Here is an 18,812-nt window from a genome sequence, read left to right on the forward strand (position 1 = left end):
TTAACAGTTGTGTTATCGCCGGTGTTAACAGTTGCGTTATCGCCGGTGTTATTGCCGGTGTTAACAGTTGTGTTATCGCCGGTGTTAACAGTTGTGTTATCGCCGGTGTTATCGCCGGTGTTAACAGTTGCGTTATCGCCGGTGTTAACAGTTGCGTTATCGCCAGTGTTAACAGTTGCGTTATCGCCGGTGTTATCGCCGGTGTTATCGCCGGTGTTAACAGTTGCGTTATCGCCGGTGTTATCGCCGGTGTTAACAGTTGCGTTATCGCCGGTGTCATCACCGGTGTTATCGCCGGTGTTAACAGTTGTGTTATTGCCGGTGTTATCGCCGGTGTTATCGCCGGTGTTAACAGTTGTGTTATCGCCGGTGTTATCGCCGGTGTTATCGCCGGTGTTAACAGTTGTGTTATCGCCGGTGTTATCACCGGTGTTAACAGTTGTGTTATTGCTGGTGTGATCGCCGGTGTTATCGCCGGTGTTAACAGTTGTGTTATCGCCGGTGTTATCGCCGGTGTTATCGCCGGTGTTATCGCTGATGTTATCGTCGGTGTTAACAGTTGCGTTATCGCCGGTGTTAACAGTTGTGTTATCGCCGGTGTTAACAGTTTGTTATCGCCGGTGTTAACAGTTGCGTTATCGCTGGTGTTATCACCGGTGTTAACAGTTGCATTATCGCCGGTGTTATCGCCGGTGTTAACAGTTGTGTTATCGCCGGTTTTTAACGCCGGTGTTAACAGTTTCGTTATCGCCGGTGTTAACAGTTGTGTTATCGCCGGTGTTAACAGTTGCGTTATCGCCGGTGTTATCGCCGGTGTTAACATTTGCGTTATCGCCGGTGTTATCGTCGGTGTTAACAGTTGCGTTATTGCCGGTGTTATCGCCGGTGTTAACAGTTGCGTTATCGCCGGTGTTATCGTCGGTGTTAACAGTTGCGTTATTGCCGGTGTTATCGTCGGTGTTAACAGTTGCGTTATCGCCGGTGTTATCGTCGGTGTTAACATTTGCGTTATCGCCGGTGTTATCGTCTGTGTTAACAGTTGCGTTATCGCCGGTTGTATCGCCGGTGTTAACAGTTGTGTTATCGCCGGTGTTAACAGTTGTGTTATCGCCGGTGTTAACAGTTGCGTTATCGCCGGTGTTATTGCCGGTGTTAACAGTTGTGTTATCGCCGGTGTTAACAGTTGTGTTATCGCCGGTGTTATCGTCTGTGTTAACAGTTGCGTTATCGCCGGTTGTATCGCCGGTGTTAACAGTTGTGTTATCGCCGGTGTTATCGCCGGTGTTAACAGTTGTGTTATCGCCGGTGTTAACAGTTGTGTTATCGCCGGTGTTAACAGTTGCGTTATCGCCGGTGTTATTGCCGGTGTTAACAGTTGTGTTATCGCCGGTGTTAACAGTTGTGTTATCGCCGGTGTTATCGCCGGTGTTAACAGTTGCGTTATCGCCGGTGTTAACAGTTGCGTTATCGCCAGTGTTAACAGTTGCGTTATCGCCGGTGTTATCGCCGGTGTTATCGCCGGTGTTAACAGTTGCGTTATCGCCGGTGTTATCGCCGGTGTTAACAGTTGCGTTATCGCCGGTGTCATCACCGGTGTTATCGCCGGTGTTAACAGTTGTGTTATTGCCGGTGTTATCGCCGGTGTTATCGCCGGTGTTAACAGTTGTGTTATCGCCGGTGTTATCGCCGGTGTTATCGCCGGTGTTAACAGTTGTGTTATCGCCGGTGTTATCACCGGTGTTAACAGTTGTGTTATTGCTGGTGTGATCGCCGGTGTTATCGCCGGTGTTAACAGTTGTGTTATCGCCGGTGTTATCGCCGGTGTTATCGCCGGTGTTATCGCTGATGTTATCGTCGGTGTTAACAGTTGCGTTATCGCCGGTGTTAACAGTTGTGTTATCGCCGGTGTTAACAGTTTGTTATCGCCGGTGTTAACAGTTGCGTTATCGCTGGTGTTATCACCGGTGTTAACAGTTGCATTATCGCCGGTGTTATCGCCGGTGTTAACAGTTGTGTTATCGCCGGTTTTTAACGCCGGTGTTAACAGTTTCGTTATCGCCGGTGTTAACAGTTGTGTTATCGCCGGTGTTATCGCCGTTGTTAACAGTTGTGTTATCGCAGGTGTTAACAGTTGCGTTATCGCCGGTGTTAACAGTTGTGTTATCGCCGGTGTTAACAGTTGCGTTATCGCTGGTGTTATCACCGGTGTTAACAGTTGCATTATCGCCGGTGTTATCGCCGGTGTTAACAGTTGTGTTATCGCCGGTGTTATCGCCGGTGTTAACAGTTGCGTTATCGCCGGTGTTAACAGTTGTGTTATCGCCGGTGTTAACAGTTGTGTTATCGCCGGTGTTAACAGTTGTGTTATCGCCGGTGTTAACAGTTGCGTTATCGCCGGTGTTATTGCCGGTGTTAACAGTTGTGTTATCGCCGGTGTTATCGCCGGTGTTAACAGTTGTGTTATCGCCGGTGTTATCGCCGGTGTTAACAGTTGCGTTATCGCCGGTGTTATCGCCGGTGTTAACAGTTGCGTTATCGCCGGTGTTAACAGTTGCGTTATCGCCAGTGTTAACAGTTGCGTTATCGCCGGTGTTATCGCCGGTGTTATCGCCGGTGTTAACAGTTGCGTTATCGCCGGTGTTATCGCCGGTGTTAACAGTTGCGTTATCGCCGGTGTCATCACCGGTGTTATCGCCGGTGTTAACAGTTGTGTTATTGCCGGTGTTATCGCCGGTGTTAACAGTTGCGTCATCGCCGGTATTATCGCCGGTGTTATCGCCGGTGTTAACAGTTGTGTTATCGCCGGTGTTATCACCGGTGTTAACAGTTATGTTATCGTCGGTGTTAACAGTTGCGTTATTGTCGGTGTTATCGCCGGTGTTATCGCCGGTGTTAACAGTTGCGTTATCGCCGGTGTTATCACCGGTGTTATCGCCGGTGTTAACAGTTGTGTTATTGCCGGTGTTATCGCCGGTGTTAACAGTTGTGTTATCGCCGGTGTTATCACCGGTGTTAACAGTTATGTTATCGTCGGTGTTAACAGTTGCGTTATTGTCGGTGTTAACAGTTGCGTTATCGCCGGTGTTATCGCCGGTGTTAACAGTTGTGTTACCGCCGGTGTTAACAGTTGTAGTATCGCCGGTGTTATCGCTGGTGTTAACAGTTGTGTTACCGCCGGTGTTATCGCCGGTGTTATCGTCGGTGTTAACAGTTGCGTTATCGCCGGTTGTATCGTCGGTGTTAACAGTTGCGTTATCGTCGGTGTTATCGTCGGTGTTAACAGTTGCGTTATCGTCGGTGTTAACAGTTGTGTTATCGCCGGTGTTAACAGTTGCGTTATCGCCGGTGTTATCGTCGGTGTTAACAGTTGCGTTATCGTCGGTGTTAACAGTTGTGTTATCGCCGGTGTTATCGCCGGTGTTAACAGTTGTGTTATCGCCGGTGTTATCGTCGGTGTTAACAGTTGTGTTATCGCCGGTGTTATGGCCTGTGTTAACAGTTGTGTTATCGCCGGTGTTATCGTCGGTGTTAACAGTTGCGTTATCGTCGGTGTTAACAGTTGTGTTATCGCCGGTGTTAACAGTTGCGTTATCGTCGGTGTTAACAGTTGTGTTATCGCCGGTGTTAACAGTTGTGTTACCGCCAGTGTTATCGCTGGTGTTAACAGTTGTGTTATCGCCGGTGTTATCGTCGGTGTTAACAGTTGCGTTATCGTCGGTGTTAACAGTTGTGTTATCGCCGGTGTTATCGCCGGTGTTAACAGTTGTGTTATCGCCGGTGTTATCGCCGGTGTTAACAGTTGTGTTATCGCCGGTGTTATCGCCGGTGTTAACAGTTGTGTTATCGCCGGTGTTATCGTCGGTGTTAACAGTTGTGTTATCGCCGGTGTGATCGCCGGTGTTAACAGTTGTGTTATCGCCGGTGTTATCGCCGGTGTTAACAGTTGTGTTATCGCCGGTGTTAACAGTTGTGTTATCGCCGGTGTTATCGTCGGTGTTAACAGTTGTGTTATCGCCGGTGTTAACAGTTGTGTTATCGCCGGTGTTATCAGTTGTGTTATCGCCGGTGTTATCACCGGTGTTAACAGTTGTGTTATCGCCGGTGTTATCGTCGGTGTTAACAGTTGCGTTATCGTCGGTGTTAACAGTTGTGTTATCGCCGGTGTTATCGTCGGTGTTAACAGTTGTGTTATCGCCGGTGTTAACAGTTGTGTTATCGCCGGTGTTATCGTCGGTGTTATCGCCGGTGTTATCGTCGGTGTTAACAGTTGTGTTATCGCCGGTGTTAACAGTTGTGTTATCGCCGGTGTTATCAGTTGTGTTATCGCCGGTGTTATCACCGGTGTTAACAGTTGTGTTATCGCCGGTGTTATCGTCGGTGTTAACAGTTGCGTTATCGTCGGTGTTAACAGTTGTGTTATCGTCGGTGTTAACAGTTGTGTTATCGCCGGTGTTAACAGTTGTGTTATCGCCGGTGTTATCGTCGGTGTTATCGCCGGTGTTAACAGTTGTGTTATCGCCGGTGTTAACAGTTGTGTTATCGCCGGTGTTATCGTCGGTGTTAACAGTTGTGTTATCGCCGGTGTTATCGTCGGTGTTAACAGTTGTGTTATCGCCGGTGTTATCGTCGGTGTTAACAGTTGTGTTATCGCCGGTGTTAACAGTTGTGTTATCGCCGGTGTTATCGTCGGTGTTAACAGTTGCGTTATCGCCGGTGTTATCGTCGGTGTTAACAGTTGCGTTATCGCCGGTGTTATCGTCGGTGTTAACAGTTGCGTTATCGCCGGTGTTATCGCCGGTGTTAACAGTTGCGTTATCGCCGGTGTTATCGCCGGTGTTAACAGTTGCGTTATCACCGGTGTTATCGTCTGTGTTAACAGTTGCGTTATCGCCGGTGTTAACAGTTCCGTTATCGCCGGTGTTAACAGTTGCGTTATCGCCGGTGTTACCGCCGGTGTTAACAGTTGCGTTATCGCCGGTGTTATCGTCGGTGTTAACAGTTGCATTATCGCCGGTGTTATCGTCGGTGTTAACAGTTGCGTTATTGCCGGTGTTATCGCTGGTGTTACCAGTTGCGTTATCGCCGGTGTTATCGCCGGTGTTAACAGTTGTGTTATCGCCGGTGTTAACAGTTGTGTTATCGCCGGTGTTAACAGTTGCGTTATCGCCGGTGTTATCGCCGGTGTTAACAGTTGTGTTATTGCCGGTGTTATCGTCGGTGTTAACAGTTGCGTTATTGCCGGTGTTATCGTCGGTGTTAACAGTTGCGTTATTGCCGGTGTTATCGCCGGTGTTAACAGTTTGTTATCGTCGGTGTTAACAGTTGCGTTATCACCGGTGTTAACAGTTGCATTATCGCCGGTGTTATCGTCGGTGTTAACAGTTGTGTTATCGCCGGTGTTAACAGTTGCGTTATCGTCGGTGTTAACAGTTGTGTTACCGCCGGTGTTAACAGTTGTGTTACCGCCAGTGTTATCGCTGGTGTTAACAGTTGTGTTATCGCCGGTGTTATCGTCGGTGTTAACAGTTGCGTTATCGTCGGTGTTAACAGTTGTGTTATCGCCGGTGTTATCGCCGGTGTTAACAGTTGTGTTATCGCCGGTGTTATCGCCGGTGTTAACAGTTGTGTTATCGCCGGTGTTATCGCCGGTGTTAACAGTTGTGTTATCGCCGGTGTTATCGTCGGTGTTAACAGTTGTGTTATCGCCGGTGTGATCGCCGGTGTTAACAGTTGTGTTATCGCCGGTGTTATCGCCGGTGTTAACAGTTGTGTTATCGCCGGTGTTAACAGTTGTGTTATCGCCGGTGTTATCGTCGGTGTTAACAGTTGTGTTATCGCCGGTGTTAACAGTTGTGTTATCGCCGGTGTTATCGCCGGTGTTAACAGTTGTGTTATCGCCGGTGTTATCGCCGGTGTTAACAGTTGTGTTATCGCCGGTGTTAACAGTTGTGTTATCGCCGGTGTTATCGTCGGTGTTAACAGTTGTGTTATCGCCGGTGTTATCAGTTGTGTTATCGCCGGTGTTATCACCGGTGTTAACAGTTGTGTTATCGCCGGTGTTATCGTCGGTGTTAACAGTTGCGTTATCGTCGGTGTTAACAGTTGTGTTATCGCCGGTGTTAACAGTTGTGTTATCGCCGGTGTTAACAGTTGTGTTATCGTCGGTGTTATCGTCGGTGTTAACAGTTGTGTTATCGCCGGTGTTATCGTCGGTGTTAACAGTTGTGTTATCGCCGGTGTTATCGCCGGTGTTATCGTCGGTGTTAACAGTTGTGTTATCGCCGGTGTTAACAGTTGTGTTATCGCCGGTGTTATCGCCGGTGTTAACAGTTGTGTTATCGCCGGTGTTAACAGTTGTGTTATCGCCGGTGTTATCGCCGGTGTTAACAGTTGTGTTATCGCCGGTGTTATCGTCGGTGTTAACAGTTGTGTTATCGCCGGTGTTATCGTCGGTGTTAACAGTTGCGTTATCGCCGGTGTTATCACCGGTGTTAACAGTTGTGTTATCGCCGGTGTTAACAGTTGTGTTATCGTGGGTGTTAACAGTTGCATTATCGCCGGTGTTATCGCCGGTGTTAACAGTTGCGTTATCGCCGGTGTTATCGTCGGTGTTAACAGTTGCGTTATCGCCGGTGTTATCGTCGGTGTTAACAGTTGCGTTATCGCCTGTGTTATCGCCGGTGTTAACAGTTGCGTTATCGCCGGTGTTATCGCCGGTGTTAACAGTTGCGTTATCACCGGTGTTATCGTCTGTGTTAACAGTTGCGTTATCGCCGGTGTTAACAGTTCCGTTATCGCCGGTGTTAACAGTTGCGTTATCGCCGGTGTTATCGCCGGTGTTAACAGTTGCGTTATCGCCGGTGTTATCGTCGGTGTTAACAGTTGCATTATCGCCGGTGTTATCGTCGGTGTTAACAGTTGCGTTATTGCCGGTGTTATCGCTGGTGTTACCAGTTGCGTTATCGCCGGTGTTATCGCCGGTGTTAACAGTTGTGTTATCGCCGGTGTTAACAGTTGTGTTATCGCCGGTGTTAACAGTTGCGTTATCGCCGGTGTTATCGCCGGTGTTAACAGTTGTGTTATTGCCGGTGTTATCGTCGGTGTTAACAGTTGCGTTATTGCCGGTGTTATCGTCGGTGTTAACAGTTGCGTTATTGCCGGTGTTATCGCCGGTGTTAACAGTTTGTTATCGTCGGTGTTAACAGTTGCGTTATCACCGGTGTTAACAGTTGCATTATCGCCGGTGTTATCGTCGGTGTTAACAGTTGTGTTATCGCCGGTGTTAACAGTTGCGTTATCGCCGGTGTTATTGCCGGTGTTAACAGTTGCGTTATCGCCGGTGTTAACAGTTGCGTTATCGCCGGTGTTATCGCCGGTGTTAACAGTTGCGTTATCGCCGGTGTTAACAGTTGCGTTATCGCCGGTGTTATCGCCGGTGTTAACAGTTGTGTTATCGCCGGTGTTAACAGTTGCGTTATCGCCGGTGTTATCGCCGGTGTTAACAGTTGCGTTATCGCCGGTGTTAACAGTTGCGTTATCGCCGGTGTTATCGCCGGTGTTAACATTTGCGTTATCGCCGGTGTTAACAGTTGTGTTATCGCCGGTGTTATCGTCGGTGTTAACAGTTGCGTTATCGCCGGTGTTATCGCCGGTGTTAACAGTTGCGTTATTGCCGGTGTTATCGTCGGTGTTAACAGTTGCGTTATCGCCGGTGTTATCGCCGGTGTTAACAGTTGCGTTATCGCCGGTGTTAACAGTTGCGTTATCGCCGGTGTTATCGTCGGTGTTAACAGTTGCGTTATCGCCGGTGTTATCGTCTGTGTTAACAGTTGCGTTATCGCCGGTGTTATCGTCTGTGTTAACAGTTGCGTTATCGCCGGTGTTATCGTCTGTGTTAACAGTTGCGTTATCGCCGGTGTTATCGTCGGTGTTAACAGTTGCGTTATCGCCGGTGTTATCGTCGGTGTTAACAGTTGCGTTATCGCCGGTGTTATCGCCGGTGTTAACATTTGCGTTATCGCCGGTGTTAACAGTTGCGTTATCGCCGGTGTTATCGTCGGTGTTAACAGTTGCGTTATTGCCGGTGTTATCGTCGGTGTTAACAGTTGCGTTATCGCCGGTGTTATCGCCGGTGTTAACATTTGCGTTATCGCCGGTGTTATCGTCGGTGTTAACAGTTGCGTTATTGCCGGTGTTATCGCCGGTGTTAACATTTGCGTTATCGCCGGTGTTATCGTCGGTGTTAACAGTTGCGTTATTGCCGGTGTTATCGTCGGTGTTAACATTTGCGTTATCGCCGGTTGTATCGCCGGTGTTAACAGTTGCATTATCGCCGGTGTTAACAGTTGCGCTATCACCGGTGTTATCGCCGGTGTTAACTGTTGCGTTATCGCCGGTGTTATCGTCGGTGTTAACAGTTGCGTTATCGCCGGTGTTATCGTCGGTGTTAACAGTTGCGTTATCGCCGGTGTTATCGCCGGTGTTAACATTTGCGTTATCGCCGGTGTTAACAGTTGCGTTATCGCCGGTGTTATCGTCGGTGTTAACAGTTGCGTTATTGCCGGTGTTATCGTCGGTGTTAACAGTTGCGTTATCGCCGGTGTTATCGCCGGTGTTAACATTTGCGTTATCGCCGGTGTTATCGTCGGTGTTAACAGTTGCGTTATTGCCGGTGTTATCGCCGGTGTTAACATTTGCGTTATCGCCGGTGTTATCGTCGGTGTTAACAGTTGCGTTATTGCCGGTGTTATCGTCGGTGTTAACATTTGCGTTATCGCCGGTGTTATCGTCTGTGTTAACAGTTGCGTTATCGCCGGTGTTATCGTCGGTGTTAACAGTTGCGTTATCGCCGGTGTTATCGTCGGTGTTAACAGTTGCGTTATCGCCGGTTGTATCGCCGGTGTTAACAGTTGCATTATCGCCGGTGTTATCGTCTGTGTTAACAGTTGCGTTATCGCCGGTGTTATCGTCGGTGTTAACAGTTGCATTATCGCCGGTGTTATCGTCTGTGTTAACAGTTGCGTTATCGCCGGTTGTATCGCCGGTGTTAACAGTTGCGTTATTGCCGGTGTTATCGTCGGTGTTAACATTTGCGTTATCGCCGGTGTTATCGCCGGTGTTAACAGTTGCGTTATCGCCGGTGTTATCGTCTGTGTTAACAGTTGCGTTATTGCCGGTGTTATCGTCGGTGTTAACATTTGCGTTATCGCCGGTGTTAACAGTTGTGTTATCGCCGGTGTTAACATTTGCGTTATCGCCGGTGTTATCGCCGGTGTTAACAGTTGTGTTATCGCCGGTGTTAACATTTGCGTTATCGCCGGTGTTATCGCCGGTGTTAACAGTTGTGTTATCGTCGGTGTTAACAGTTGTGTTATCGCCGGTGTTATCGCCGGTGTTAACATTTGCGTTATCGCCGGTGTTAACAGTTGTGTTATTGCTGGTGTTATTGCCGGTGTTAACAGTTGTGTTATTGCCGGTGTTAACAGTTGTGTTATTGCTGGTGTTATCGCCGGTGTTAACAGTTGTGTTATTGCCGGTGTTATCGCCGGTGTTAACAGTTGCGTTATTGCCGGTGTTAACAGTTGTGTTATTGCCGGTGTTATCGTCTGTGTTAACAGTTGCGTTATCGCCGGTGTTAACAGTTGTGTTATTGCCGGTGTTATCGCCTGTGTTAACAGTTGCATTATCGCCGGTGTTATCACCTGTGTTAACAGTTGTGTTATTGCCGGTGTTATCGCCTGCGTTAACAGTTGCATTATCGCCGGTGTTATCGCCGGTGTTAACAGTTGTGTTATTGCCGGTGTTATCGCCGGTGTTAACAGTTGTGTTATTGCCGGTGTTATCGCCGGTGTTAACAGTTGCGTTATTGCCGGTGTTATCGCCGGTGTTAACAGTTGTGTTATTGCCGGTGTTATCGCCGGTGTTAACAGTTGCGTTATTGCCGGTGTTATCGCCGGTGTTAACAGTTGTGTTATCGCCGGTGTTATCGCCGGTGTTAACAGTTGCGTTATCGCTGGTGTTAACAGTTGTGTTATCGCCGGTGTTAACAGTTGCATTATCGCCGGTGTTATCAGTTGCGTTATTGCCGGTTGTATCGCCGGTGTTAACAGTTGCATTATCGCCGGTGTTATCGCCGGTGTTAACAGTTGCGTTATCGCCGGTGTTATCGCCGGTGTTAACAGTTGTGTTATCGTCGGTGTTATCGCCGGTGTTAACAGTTGCGCTATCACCGGTGTTATCACCGGTGTTAACAGTTGCATTATCGCCGGTGTTATCGCCGGTGTTAACAGTTGCGTTATCGCCGGTGTTAACAGTTGCGTTATCGCTGGTGTTATCGCCGGTGTTAACAGTTGTGTTATCGCCGGTGTTATCGCCGGTGTTAACAGTTGTGTTATCGTCGGTGTTATCGCCGGTGTTAACAGTTGTGTTATCGCCGGTGTTAACAGTTGTGTTATCGCCGGTGTTAACAGTTGTGTTATCGCCGGTGTTAACAGTTGCGTTATCGCTGGTGTTAACAGTTGCGTTATCGCTGGTGTTATCGCCGGTGTTAACAGTTGTGTTTTCGCCGGTGTTATCGCCGGTGTTAACAGTTGCGTTATCGCCGGTGTTATCGCCGGTGTTAACAGTTGTGTTATCGCCGGTGTTATCGCCGGTGTTAACAGTTGCGCTATCGCCGGTGTTATCGCCGGTGTTAACAGTTGTGTTATCGCCGGTGTTAACAGTTGTGTTATCGCCGGTGTTATCGCCGGTGTTAACAGTTGTGTTATCGCCGGTGTTAACAGTTGTGTTATCGCCGGTGTTATCGCCGGTGTTAACAGTTGCGCTATCGCCGGTGTTATCGCCGGTGTTAACAGTTGTGTTATCGCCGGTGTTATCGCCGTTGTTAACAGTTGCGCTATCACCGGTGTTATCGCCGGTGTTAACAGTTGTGTTATCGCCGGTGTTATCGCCGGTGTTAACAGTTGCGCTATCACCGGTGTTATCGCCGGTGTTAACAGTTGTGTTATCGCCGGTGTTATCGCCGGTGTTAACAGTTGCGCTATCACCGGTGTTATCGCCGGTGTTAACAGTTGTGTTATCGCCGGTGTTATCGCCGGTGTTAACAGTTGCGTTATCGCCGGTGTTAACAGTTGCGCTATCACCGGTGTTATCGTCGGTGTTAACAGTTGTGTTATTGCTGGTGTTATCGCCGGTGTTAACAGTTGTGTTATTGCTGGTGTTATCGTCGGTGTTAACAGTTGTGTTATCACCGGTGTTATCGCCGGTGTTAACAGTTGTGTTATCGCCGGTGTTATCGCCGGTGTTAACAGTTGCGTTATCGCCGGTGTTAACAGTTGCGCTATCACCGGTGTTATCGTCGGTGTTAACAGTTGCGTTATCGCCGGTGTTAACAGTTGTGTTATCGCCGGTGTTATCGCCGGTGTTAACAGTTGCGTTATCGCCGGTGTTAACAGTTGTGTTATCGCCGGTGTTATCGCCGGTGTTAACAGTTGCGTTATCGCCGGTGTTAACAGTTGTGTTATCGCCGGTGTTATCGCCGGTGTTAACAGTTGCGCTATCGCCGGTGTTATCGCCGGTGTTAACAGTTGCGCTATCACCGGTGTTATCGCCGGTGTTAACAGTTGCGTTATCGCCGGTGTTAACAGTTGCGTTATCGCCGGTGTTAACAGTTGTGTTATCGCCGGTGTTATCGCCGGTGTTAACAGTTGTGTTATTGCCGGTGTTATCGCCGGTGTTAACAGTTGCGCTATCACCGGTGTTATCGCCGGTGTTAACAGTTGTGTTATTGCCGGTGTTATCGCCGGTGTTAACAGTTGTGTTATTGCCGGTGTTATCGCCGGTGTTAACAGTTGTGTTATTGCCGGTGTTATCGCCGGTGTTAACAGTTGTGTTATCGCCGGTGTTATCGCCGGTGTTATCGCCGGTGTTAACAGTTGTGTTATCGCCGGTGTTATCGCCGGTGTTAACAGTTGTGTATCACCGGTGTTATCGCCGGTGTTAACAGTTGTGTTATTGCCGGTGTTATCGCCGGTGTTAACAGTTGTGTTATTGCCGGTGTTATCGCCGGTGTTAACAGTTGTGTTATCGCCGGTGTTATCGCCGGTGTTATCGCCGGTGTTATCGCCGGTGTTAACAGTTGTGTTATCGCCGGTGTTATCGCCGGTGTTAACAGTTGTGTATCACCGGTGTTATCGCCGGTGTTAACAGTTGTGTATCACCGGTGTTATCGCCGGTGTTAACAGTTGTGTATCACCGGTGTTATCGCCGGTGTTAACAGTTGTGTTATTGCTGGTGTTATCGCCGGTGTTAACAGTTGTGTTATCGCCGGTGTGAACAGTTGTGTTATTGCTGGTGTTATCGCCGGTGTTAACAGTTGTGTTATCGCCGGTGTTAACAGTTGTGTTATTGCTGGTGTTATCGCCGGTGTTAACAGTTGTGTTATCGCCGGTGTTAACAGTTGTGTTATCGCCGGTGTTATCGCCGGTGTTAACAGTTGTGTTATCGCCGGTGTTATCGCCGGTGTTAACAGTTGTGTTATCGCCGGTGTTAACAGTTGTGTTATCGCCGGTGTTATCGTCGGTGTTAACAGTTGTGTATCACCGGTGTTATCGCCGGTGTTAACAGTTGTGTTATTGCTGGTGTTATCGCCGGTGTTAACAGTTGTGTTATCGCCGGTGTGAACAGTTGTGTTATTGCTGGTGTTATCGCCGGTGTTAACAGTTGTGTTATCGCCGGTGTTAACAGTTGTGTTATTGCTGGTGTTATCGCCGGTGTTAACAGTTGTGTTATCGCCGGTGTTAACAGTTGTGTTATCGCCGGTGTTATCGCCGGTGTTAACAGTTGTGTTATCGCCGGTGTTATCGCCGGTGTTAACAGTTGTGTTATTGCCGGTGTTAACAGTTGTGTTATCGCCGGTGTTAACAGTTGTGTTATCGCCGGTGTTATCGCCGGTGTTAACAGTTGTGTTATCGCCGGTGTTATCGCCGGTGTTAACAGTTGTGTTATCGCCGGTGTTAACAGTTGTGTTATCGCCGGTGTTATCGCCGGTGTTAACAGTTGTGTTATCGCCGGTGTTATCGCCGGTGTTAACAGTTGCGCTATCACCGGTGTTATCGCCGGTGTTAACAGTTGCGCTATCACCGGTGTTATCGCCGGTGTTAACAGTTGTGTTATCGCCGGTGTTATCGCCGGTGTTAACAGTTGTGTTATCGCCGGTGTTATCGCCGGTGTTAACAGTTGTGTTATCGCCGGTGTTAACAGTTGTGTTATCGCCGGTGTTATCGCCGGTGTTAACAGTTGTGTTATCGCCGGTGTTATCGCCGGTGTTAACAGTTGCGCTATCACCGGTGTTATCGCCGGTGTTAACAGTTGTGTTATCGCCGGTGTGATCGCCGGTGTTAACAGTTGCGTTATCGCCGGTGTTATCGCCGGTGTTAACAGTTGTGTTATCGCCGGTGTTATCGCCGGTGTTAACAGTTGCGCTATCGCCGGTGTTATCGCCGGTGTTAACAGTTGCGCTATCGCCGGTGTTATCGCCGGTGTTAACAGTTGCGCTATCGCCGGTGTTATCGCCGGTGTTAACAGTTGTGTTATCGCCGGTGAACAGGAAAGCTGTTCATTGTTGCAAATTGCTTTCTTGTGGAAACCGGTGGTGGGTAAGAACCATGGGTCTCAGGCCCCCCCCCCGCCCCTCCGTAACCTTGTCTTTGAAACATTCCCAGTCACTTACAGACGTGGGAAAGCCCCAGCTATGGCATCTACTCTCACCCGAAAGGCAACGGGGTAGAAACAGACCATTCGGCCCATCCGAGTCTGCCTGTCAATGAGGTGTTGGCTGTTCTGCTAATCCTCAAGTCCAGTTTCCTGCCCCCCTTTTCCCCTCGATTCCCCTTCCTGGTTAAAAAAATCTCTCTCAGCCTCGAACGTGCTCAATGAACCAGCCCTCTGTGGGAAAGAATTCCCCCAGATTCCCTGCCCTCGGAGAGAGAAGGAATCCCCTCTCTGTCTCTGTCTCCGATGAGAGACCCCTTACTCTGAGATGATTGCCCTCCCCCCACACACACACACACCAGGGAGAAACGACCTCTCCCTGTCTTCTCCCCTGTCCAGTTCCCCTCTTTTATGTTTCAATAAGGATCCCTCCCGTTCCTCTCAACTCCAATGAGTACAGGCCCAACCTACTCAAACTCTCATAGGGATGTACAGCACGGAAACAGACCCTTCGGCCCAACCTGTCCATGCCGACCAGATATCCCAACCCAATCTAGTCCCACCTGCCAGCACCCGGCCCATATCCCTCCAAACCCTTCCTATTCATATACCCATCCAGATGCCTCTTAAATGCTGTAATTGTACCAGCCTTCACCACATCCTCTGGCAGCTCATTCCATACACGTACCACCCTCTGTGTGAAAAAGTTGCCCCTTAGGTCTCTTTTATATCTTTCCCCTCTCACCCTAAACCTATGCCCCTCTAGTTCTGGACTCCCCCACCCCAGGGGAAAAGACTTTGCCTATTTACCCTATCCATGCCCCTCATGATTTTATAAACCTCTATAAGGTCACCCCTCAGCCTCCGACGCTCCAGGGAAAACAGCCCCAGCCTGTTCAGCTCCTCCCTGTGGCTCAGACCCTCCAACCCTGGCAACCTCCTTGTAAATCTTTTCTGAACCCTTTCAGGTTTCACAACATCTTTCCGATAGGAAGGAGACCAGAATTGCACGCAATATTCCAACAGTGGCCTAACCACTGTCCTGTACAGCCTCAACATGACCTCCCAACTCCTGTACTCAATACTCTGACCAATAAAGGAAAGCATACCAAACGCCGCCTTCACTATCCTATCTACCTGCGACTCCACTTTCAAGGAGCTATGAACCTGCACTCCAAGGTCTCTTTGTTCAGCAATACTCCCTAGGACCTTACCATTAAGTGTATAAGTCCTGCTAAGATTTGCTTTCCCAAAATGCAGCACTTCCATCATGTGGAGAAGCTGGGGGGAGCGGTTTGGAAAAAGTTAAAATTCCCGAAGAAGGGCTTCTGCCCGAAACGTCGACTCTCCTGCTCCTCGGATGCTGCCTGGCCTGCTGTGCTTTTCCAGCGCCACGTTTTTCAACTCTGGTAGCCCAGCACCTGCACTCCACGCTTTCACAACGTTAAAAATCTCACAACCCCAGGTTACAGTCCAACGGGTTTATCTGGGAGCCCGAGCTTTCGGAGGGCTGCCCCTTCATCAGAGGGGTAACAGGATCGTGGGACAGAGAATTTATAGCTAAAGGTTGCAGTGTCATGCAGCTGAAACGATGCCCAGTAGCGCCTCAACATACGAACGACCCCGTTCAAGAACAAATCGGTTTACGAACAGGATCGTGCGTAAACGTTTGCTTCAACGTCCGTACGAAATTCAAGGTACGAACGCAAAAAGCCCGTGGTTTTATTGGTATTGTTCTGCTGTGCTACACGCGCTTGGACTATCCGAACAACGGGAACGTTGATTCAGTTCGCCAACTTTTGAGTTCACGAACCTTGTCCCGGAACAGACCAAGTGCGTAAGTCGAGGCGCTACGGTCTCGAACAAGCCTGGGTTGCTGTTCAGTCTTTCGGAACGGGCTGCAGCGTTCGGTTCATTCGTACGTAAATCCCAGAACCGTTTTCAAGTCACCTTCTCAACGTAACTTTCGGTTTCGTAACAATCTCAGCTCAGGCAATGCATTAAAGGTTAGAGTCCGTCGGCAGACCGATCTTGAGTCAGACTGGTTCTCTTTCCAGAGTGGAAATATTCCATGGATTGGCTGCCCAAGCAAAACAGAATGGGTCTGCGACTATAACTCTGCGAGGGCAAACTCACCCCATCGACTTAGACGTGCGTGTGTGCTGCACAGCCGCCTGAAGGGGCAGCCCTCCGAAAGCTAGTGTACTTCCAGTGGACTATAACCTGGGGTTGTGAGATTTTTAACTGTGCCCTCCCTCAGGCAGTCCCTCTATCCCCCGGGATCGGCGGAACGGACCTTCTCTGGACTCGATGTCGGCTTTAGATGCGGGGGCCCTGACGTGTGTGGTTTGAGCAAAACCCACCCTCGCTTTTTAATCTCCATCTTCCTTGAGATGAAGGCCTGACTGTTACCCGCTGAACTTCAATGTTAGTTTGCTGTGTGTGAGATTCACGTGCAAGGATCACCCCAAATCTCCCTCTCTCTCTCTGTCTCTCTCCGTCCCCAACTCGATCTCTGTATCTTTCTCTCTGTCTCTCTCCCTCCCTCCCTCCCTCTCTGTCTATCTCCATCCGTCTCTCTCTCTTCCTATCTCTCTCTCTTTGTCCCCCTACCTGTCTCTCTCTCTCCCTTTCTCTATCTCTCTCCCTGTCTCTCTTTCTCTGTCTCTCTCCCTGTCTCTCTCCCTCCCTCCCTCCTTGTCTCTCTCTCTCTCTCTCTTTTCCTGTCTCTTTCTCTATCTCTCTCTCTTTCTCTGTCTCTCGCTCTCTCACTCTCTGTCCCTCTCTCTCTCTCTCACTCTCTATGTCTCCCTGTCTCTCTCTCTCTCTCACTCTCTCTGTCTCTCTCTGTTTCTCTCTGTCTCTCTCTCTCACACTCTCTATCTCTCCCTGTCTCTCTCTCTCACTCTCTCGTTCTCTCTCTCCAGCTCTGTCTCTGTATCTTTCTCTCTGTCTCCCTCCCTCTCTGTCTATCTCCATCTTACTCTCTCTCTCTCTGTCCCTCTCTCTCTATATATATCTCGCTCTCCGTCTCTCTCCCTCTCTATCTCTATCTTTCTCTCTCTCTCTCTCCCTCTCCCTCCCTCTCTCTCTCCCTGCCCCATTTAAACAATATTCATCTCCTCTGTTCTCCCTGCCAAAATGCCAGCTGGATGATTCCGCTGGACTGTCCACACATTGGCTGGGCAGGAACCAATTGGATGCCAGGCTGAGTGTCCTTGAACCCACGATGGGTGCGTAACCCACCCCAAAGACCATCTCCGGGATGGAGTTACCCTGAACGCTGATGGGTTTTGTTGGTCTGTCTGATAAACTCACTCACTGCTTGACCCAGGCAACATGACCGGTTTCACAACAGCGTTTCACCCCTCACTCAGCTCCTTGGGTCAAAAACAGTACGTTCAGCCCAAAGTTAATGGGTTGGCTTCGTGGGGGACAGATAGACAGACAGGGAGAGAGAGAGAAAGGGAGAGAAAGAGAGAGCAGAAGGGAGAGAGGGAGATAGAGAAAGAGGGAGAGACAGAGAGAGGGAGAAAGAGAGAGAGAGGAGAGAGAGAGAGAGAGAAAGAGGGAGAGACAGACAGAGAGAGAAAAAGAGGGAGAAAGAGAGAGAGAGAGAGGGAGAGAAAGAGAAAGAGGGAGAGACAGACAGAGAGAGAGAGGAGAAAGAGAGAGAAAGAGGGAGAGGGAGATAGAGCAGAAGAGAGAGGGAGGGAGAGAGAGAAAGAGAGAGGGAGAGAGAGAAAGAGAGAGAGAGAGACAGAGAGAAAGAGAGGGAGAAAGAGAGAGAGATAGAGAGAGATAGAGAGAGAGCGAAAAAGAGAAAAATGGAGGAGAGAAAGAGAGAGAGAAAAAGAGAGAGAGAGATGGAGAGAGAGAGAGTGTCGAGTGGGAAGGTCAGGCATGGGAGACAGATGGAGGGACAAGGCAATACGAGAGAGAGAGAGCGGGAACACAGAGATTACCTCAGAAAAAGTTACTTTGGCATTCCTCAGTGACAGAGGGAGAGATGTCCTGATCCATACAGGGAGACAGGACAACACAGACACTGACTCAGAGAGGGGAATGCGATCCACACAGCAGTGAGCTGAGAGAGAGGGAGAGGGAGACAGAGAGAGAGAGAGAGATGGAAAGAGAGAGAGAGAGAGAGAGAGCAAGGCTGCTGGGCCCAGTCAGAGTGACAGGACGGGGCAGAGGGAGATAGAGACAGAGGTGAAGGAGGGGAGACAGACAGAATGAAAGCAGGGAAGGGAGGATGGTGCGTGGTGAATGGTCATCAGCATGTCCTTCCATATCTCCCTGACCCCTCAGAGCTGCCCCCAGCTGTCACCATCACCCTCATCGTGACCACCCACTGTCACCCAAACCTCTCATTCATCCCCCCAATCCCTTCACTGTGACCCCTCCCAATGTCATCCTTAACCCTGACCTATGACCCCTGCCCCCCCCTCCTCACGGTAACATCCCATCGGCACCCTGACCAACGGCCCATGACCTCTGTCCCCTTACGGTGACCTCCCACTGTCCCCTTATGGTGCCCTCCTACTGTCACCCTGACCCTGACCCATGATCCCCTGTCCCCTCACATGATCTCTCACTGTCAGCCTGACCCTGATTCATGACCCCTGCCCCCTCTTGGTGACCACCCATTGTCCCCTAACCCATGACCCCTACCCTCTCACGATAACTTCCCACAGTCACCCTAACCCAGATCCATGACCTCTAGCCCCCTATGGTGAGCTCCCACTGTCACCCAACTCTGACTAATGACTCTGGCTCCACACAGTGACCTCCTAAAGCCACTCTGACCCATGACCCATGAACCATCACGATGACCTTCATCTGTCATGGCCCCTCAAGGTGACCATCCACTGTCACCCTGACTGTGACCCCTGATCCCTCACGGTAAGCATCCACTGTCACCCTGACCGTGACCCCTGACCCCTCACGGTAAGCATCCACCGTCACCCTGACCGTGACCCCTGACCCCTCACGGTAAGCATCCACCGTCACCCTGACCGTGACCCCTGACCCCTCACGGTAAGCATCCACCGTCACCCTGACTGTGACCCCTGACCCCTCACGGTAAGCATCCACTGTCA

At 49.8% G+C, this 18,812-nt stretch overlaps 1 protein-coding gene across 1 annotated transcript in view; it reads left to right on the plus strand.

Annotated features, from left to right (window-relative positions):
- Nucleotides 1–15,551, plus strand: part of LOC148146077 (zona pellucida-like domain-containing protein 1) — a 129,657-nt gene extending 114,106 nt beyond the window's left edge. The window contains exon 9 of the mRNA XM_087998672.1: nucleotides 15,364–15,551. Within this exon, the coding sequence (XP_087854798.1) occupies nucleotides 15,364–15,551 (188 nt within the window). The remainder of the gene's footprint in view (nucleotides 1–15,363) is intronic.
- The last annotated feature ends 3,261 nt before the right edge of the window (nucleotides 15,552–18,812 follow it).

This window comes from Chiloscyllium plagiosum, unplaced genomic scaffold, assembly GCF_037043375.1.
Source record: "Chiloscyllium plagiosum isolate Xiang-an unplaced genomic scaffold, Cpla_swu_hap1 HiC_scaffold_21, whole genome shotgun sequence".
Taxonomy (NCBI): domain Eukaryota; kingdom Metazoa; phylum Chordata; class Chondrichthyes; order Orectolobiformes; family Hemiscylliidae; genus Chiloscyllium; species Chiloscyllium plagiosum.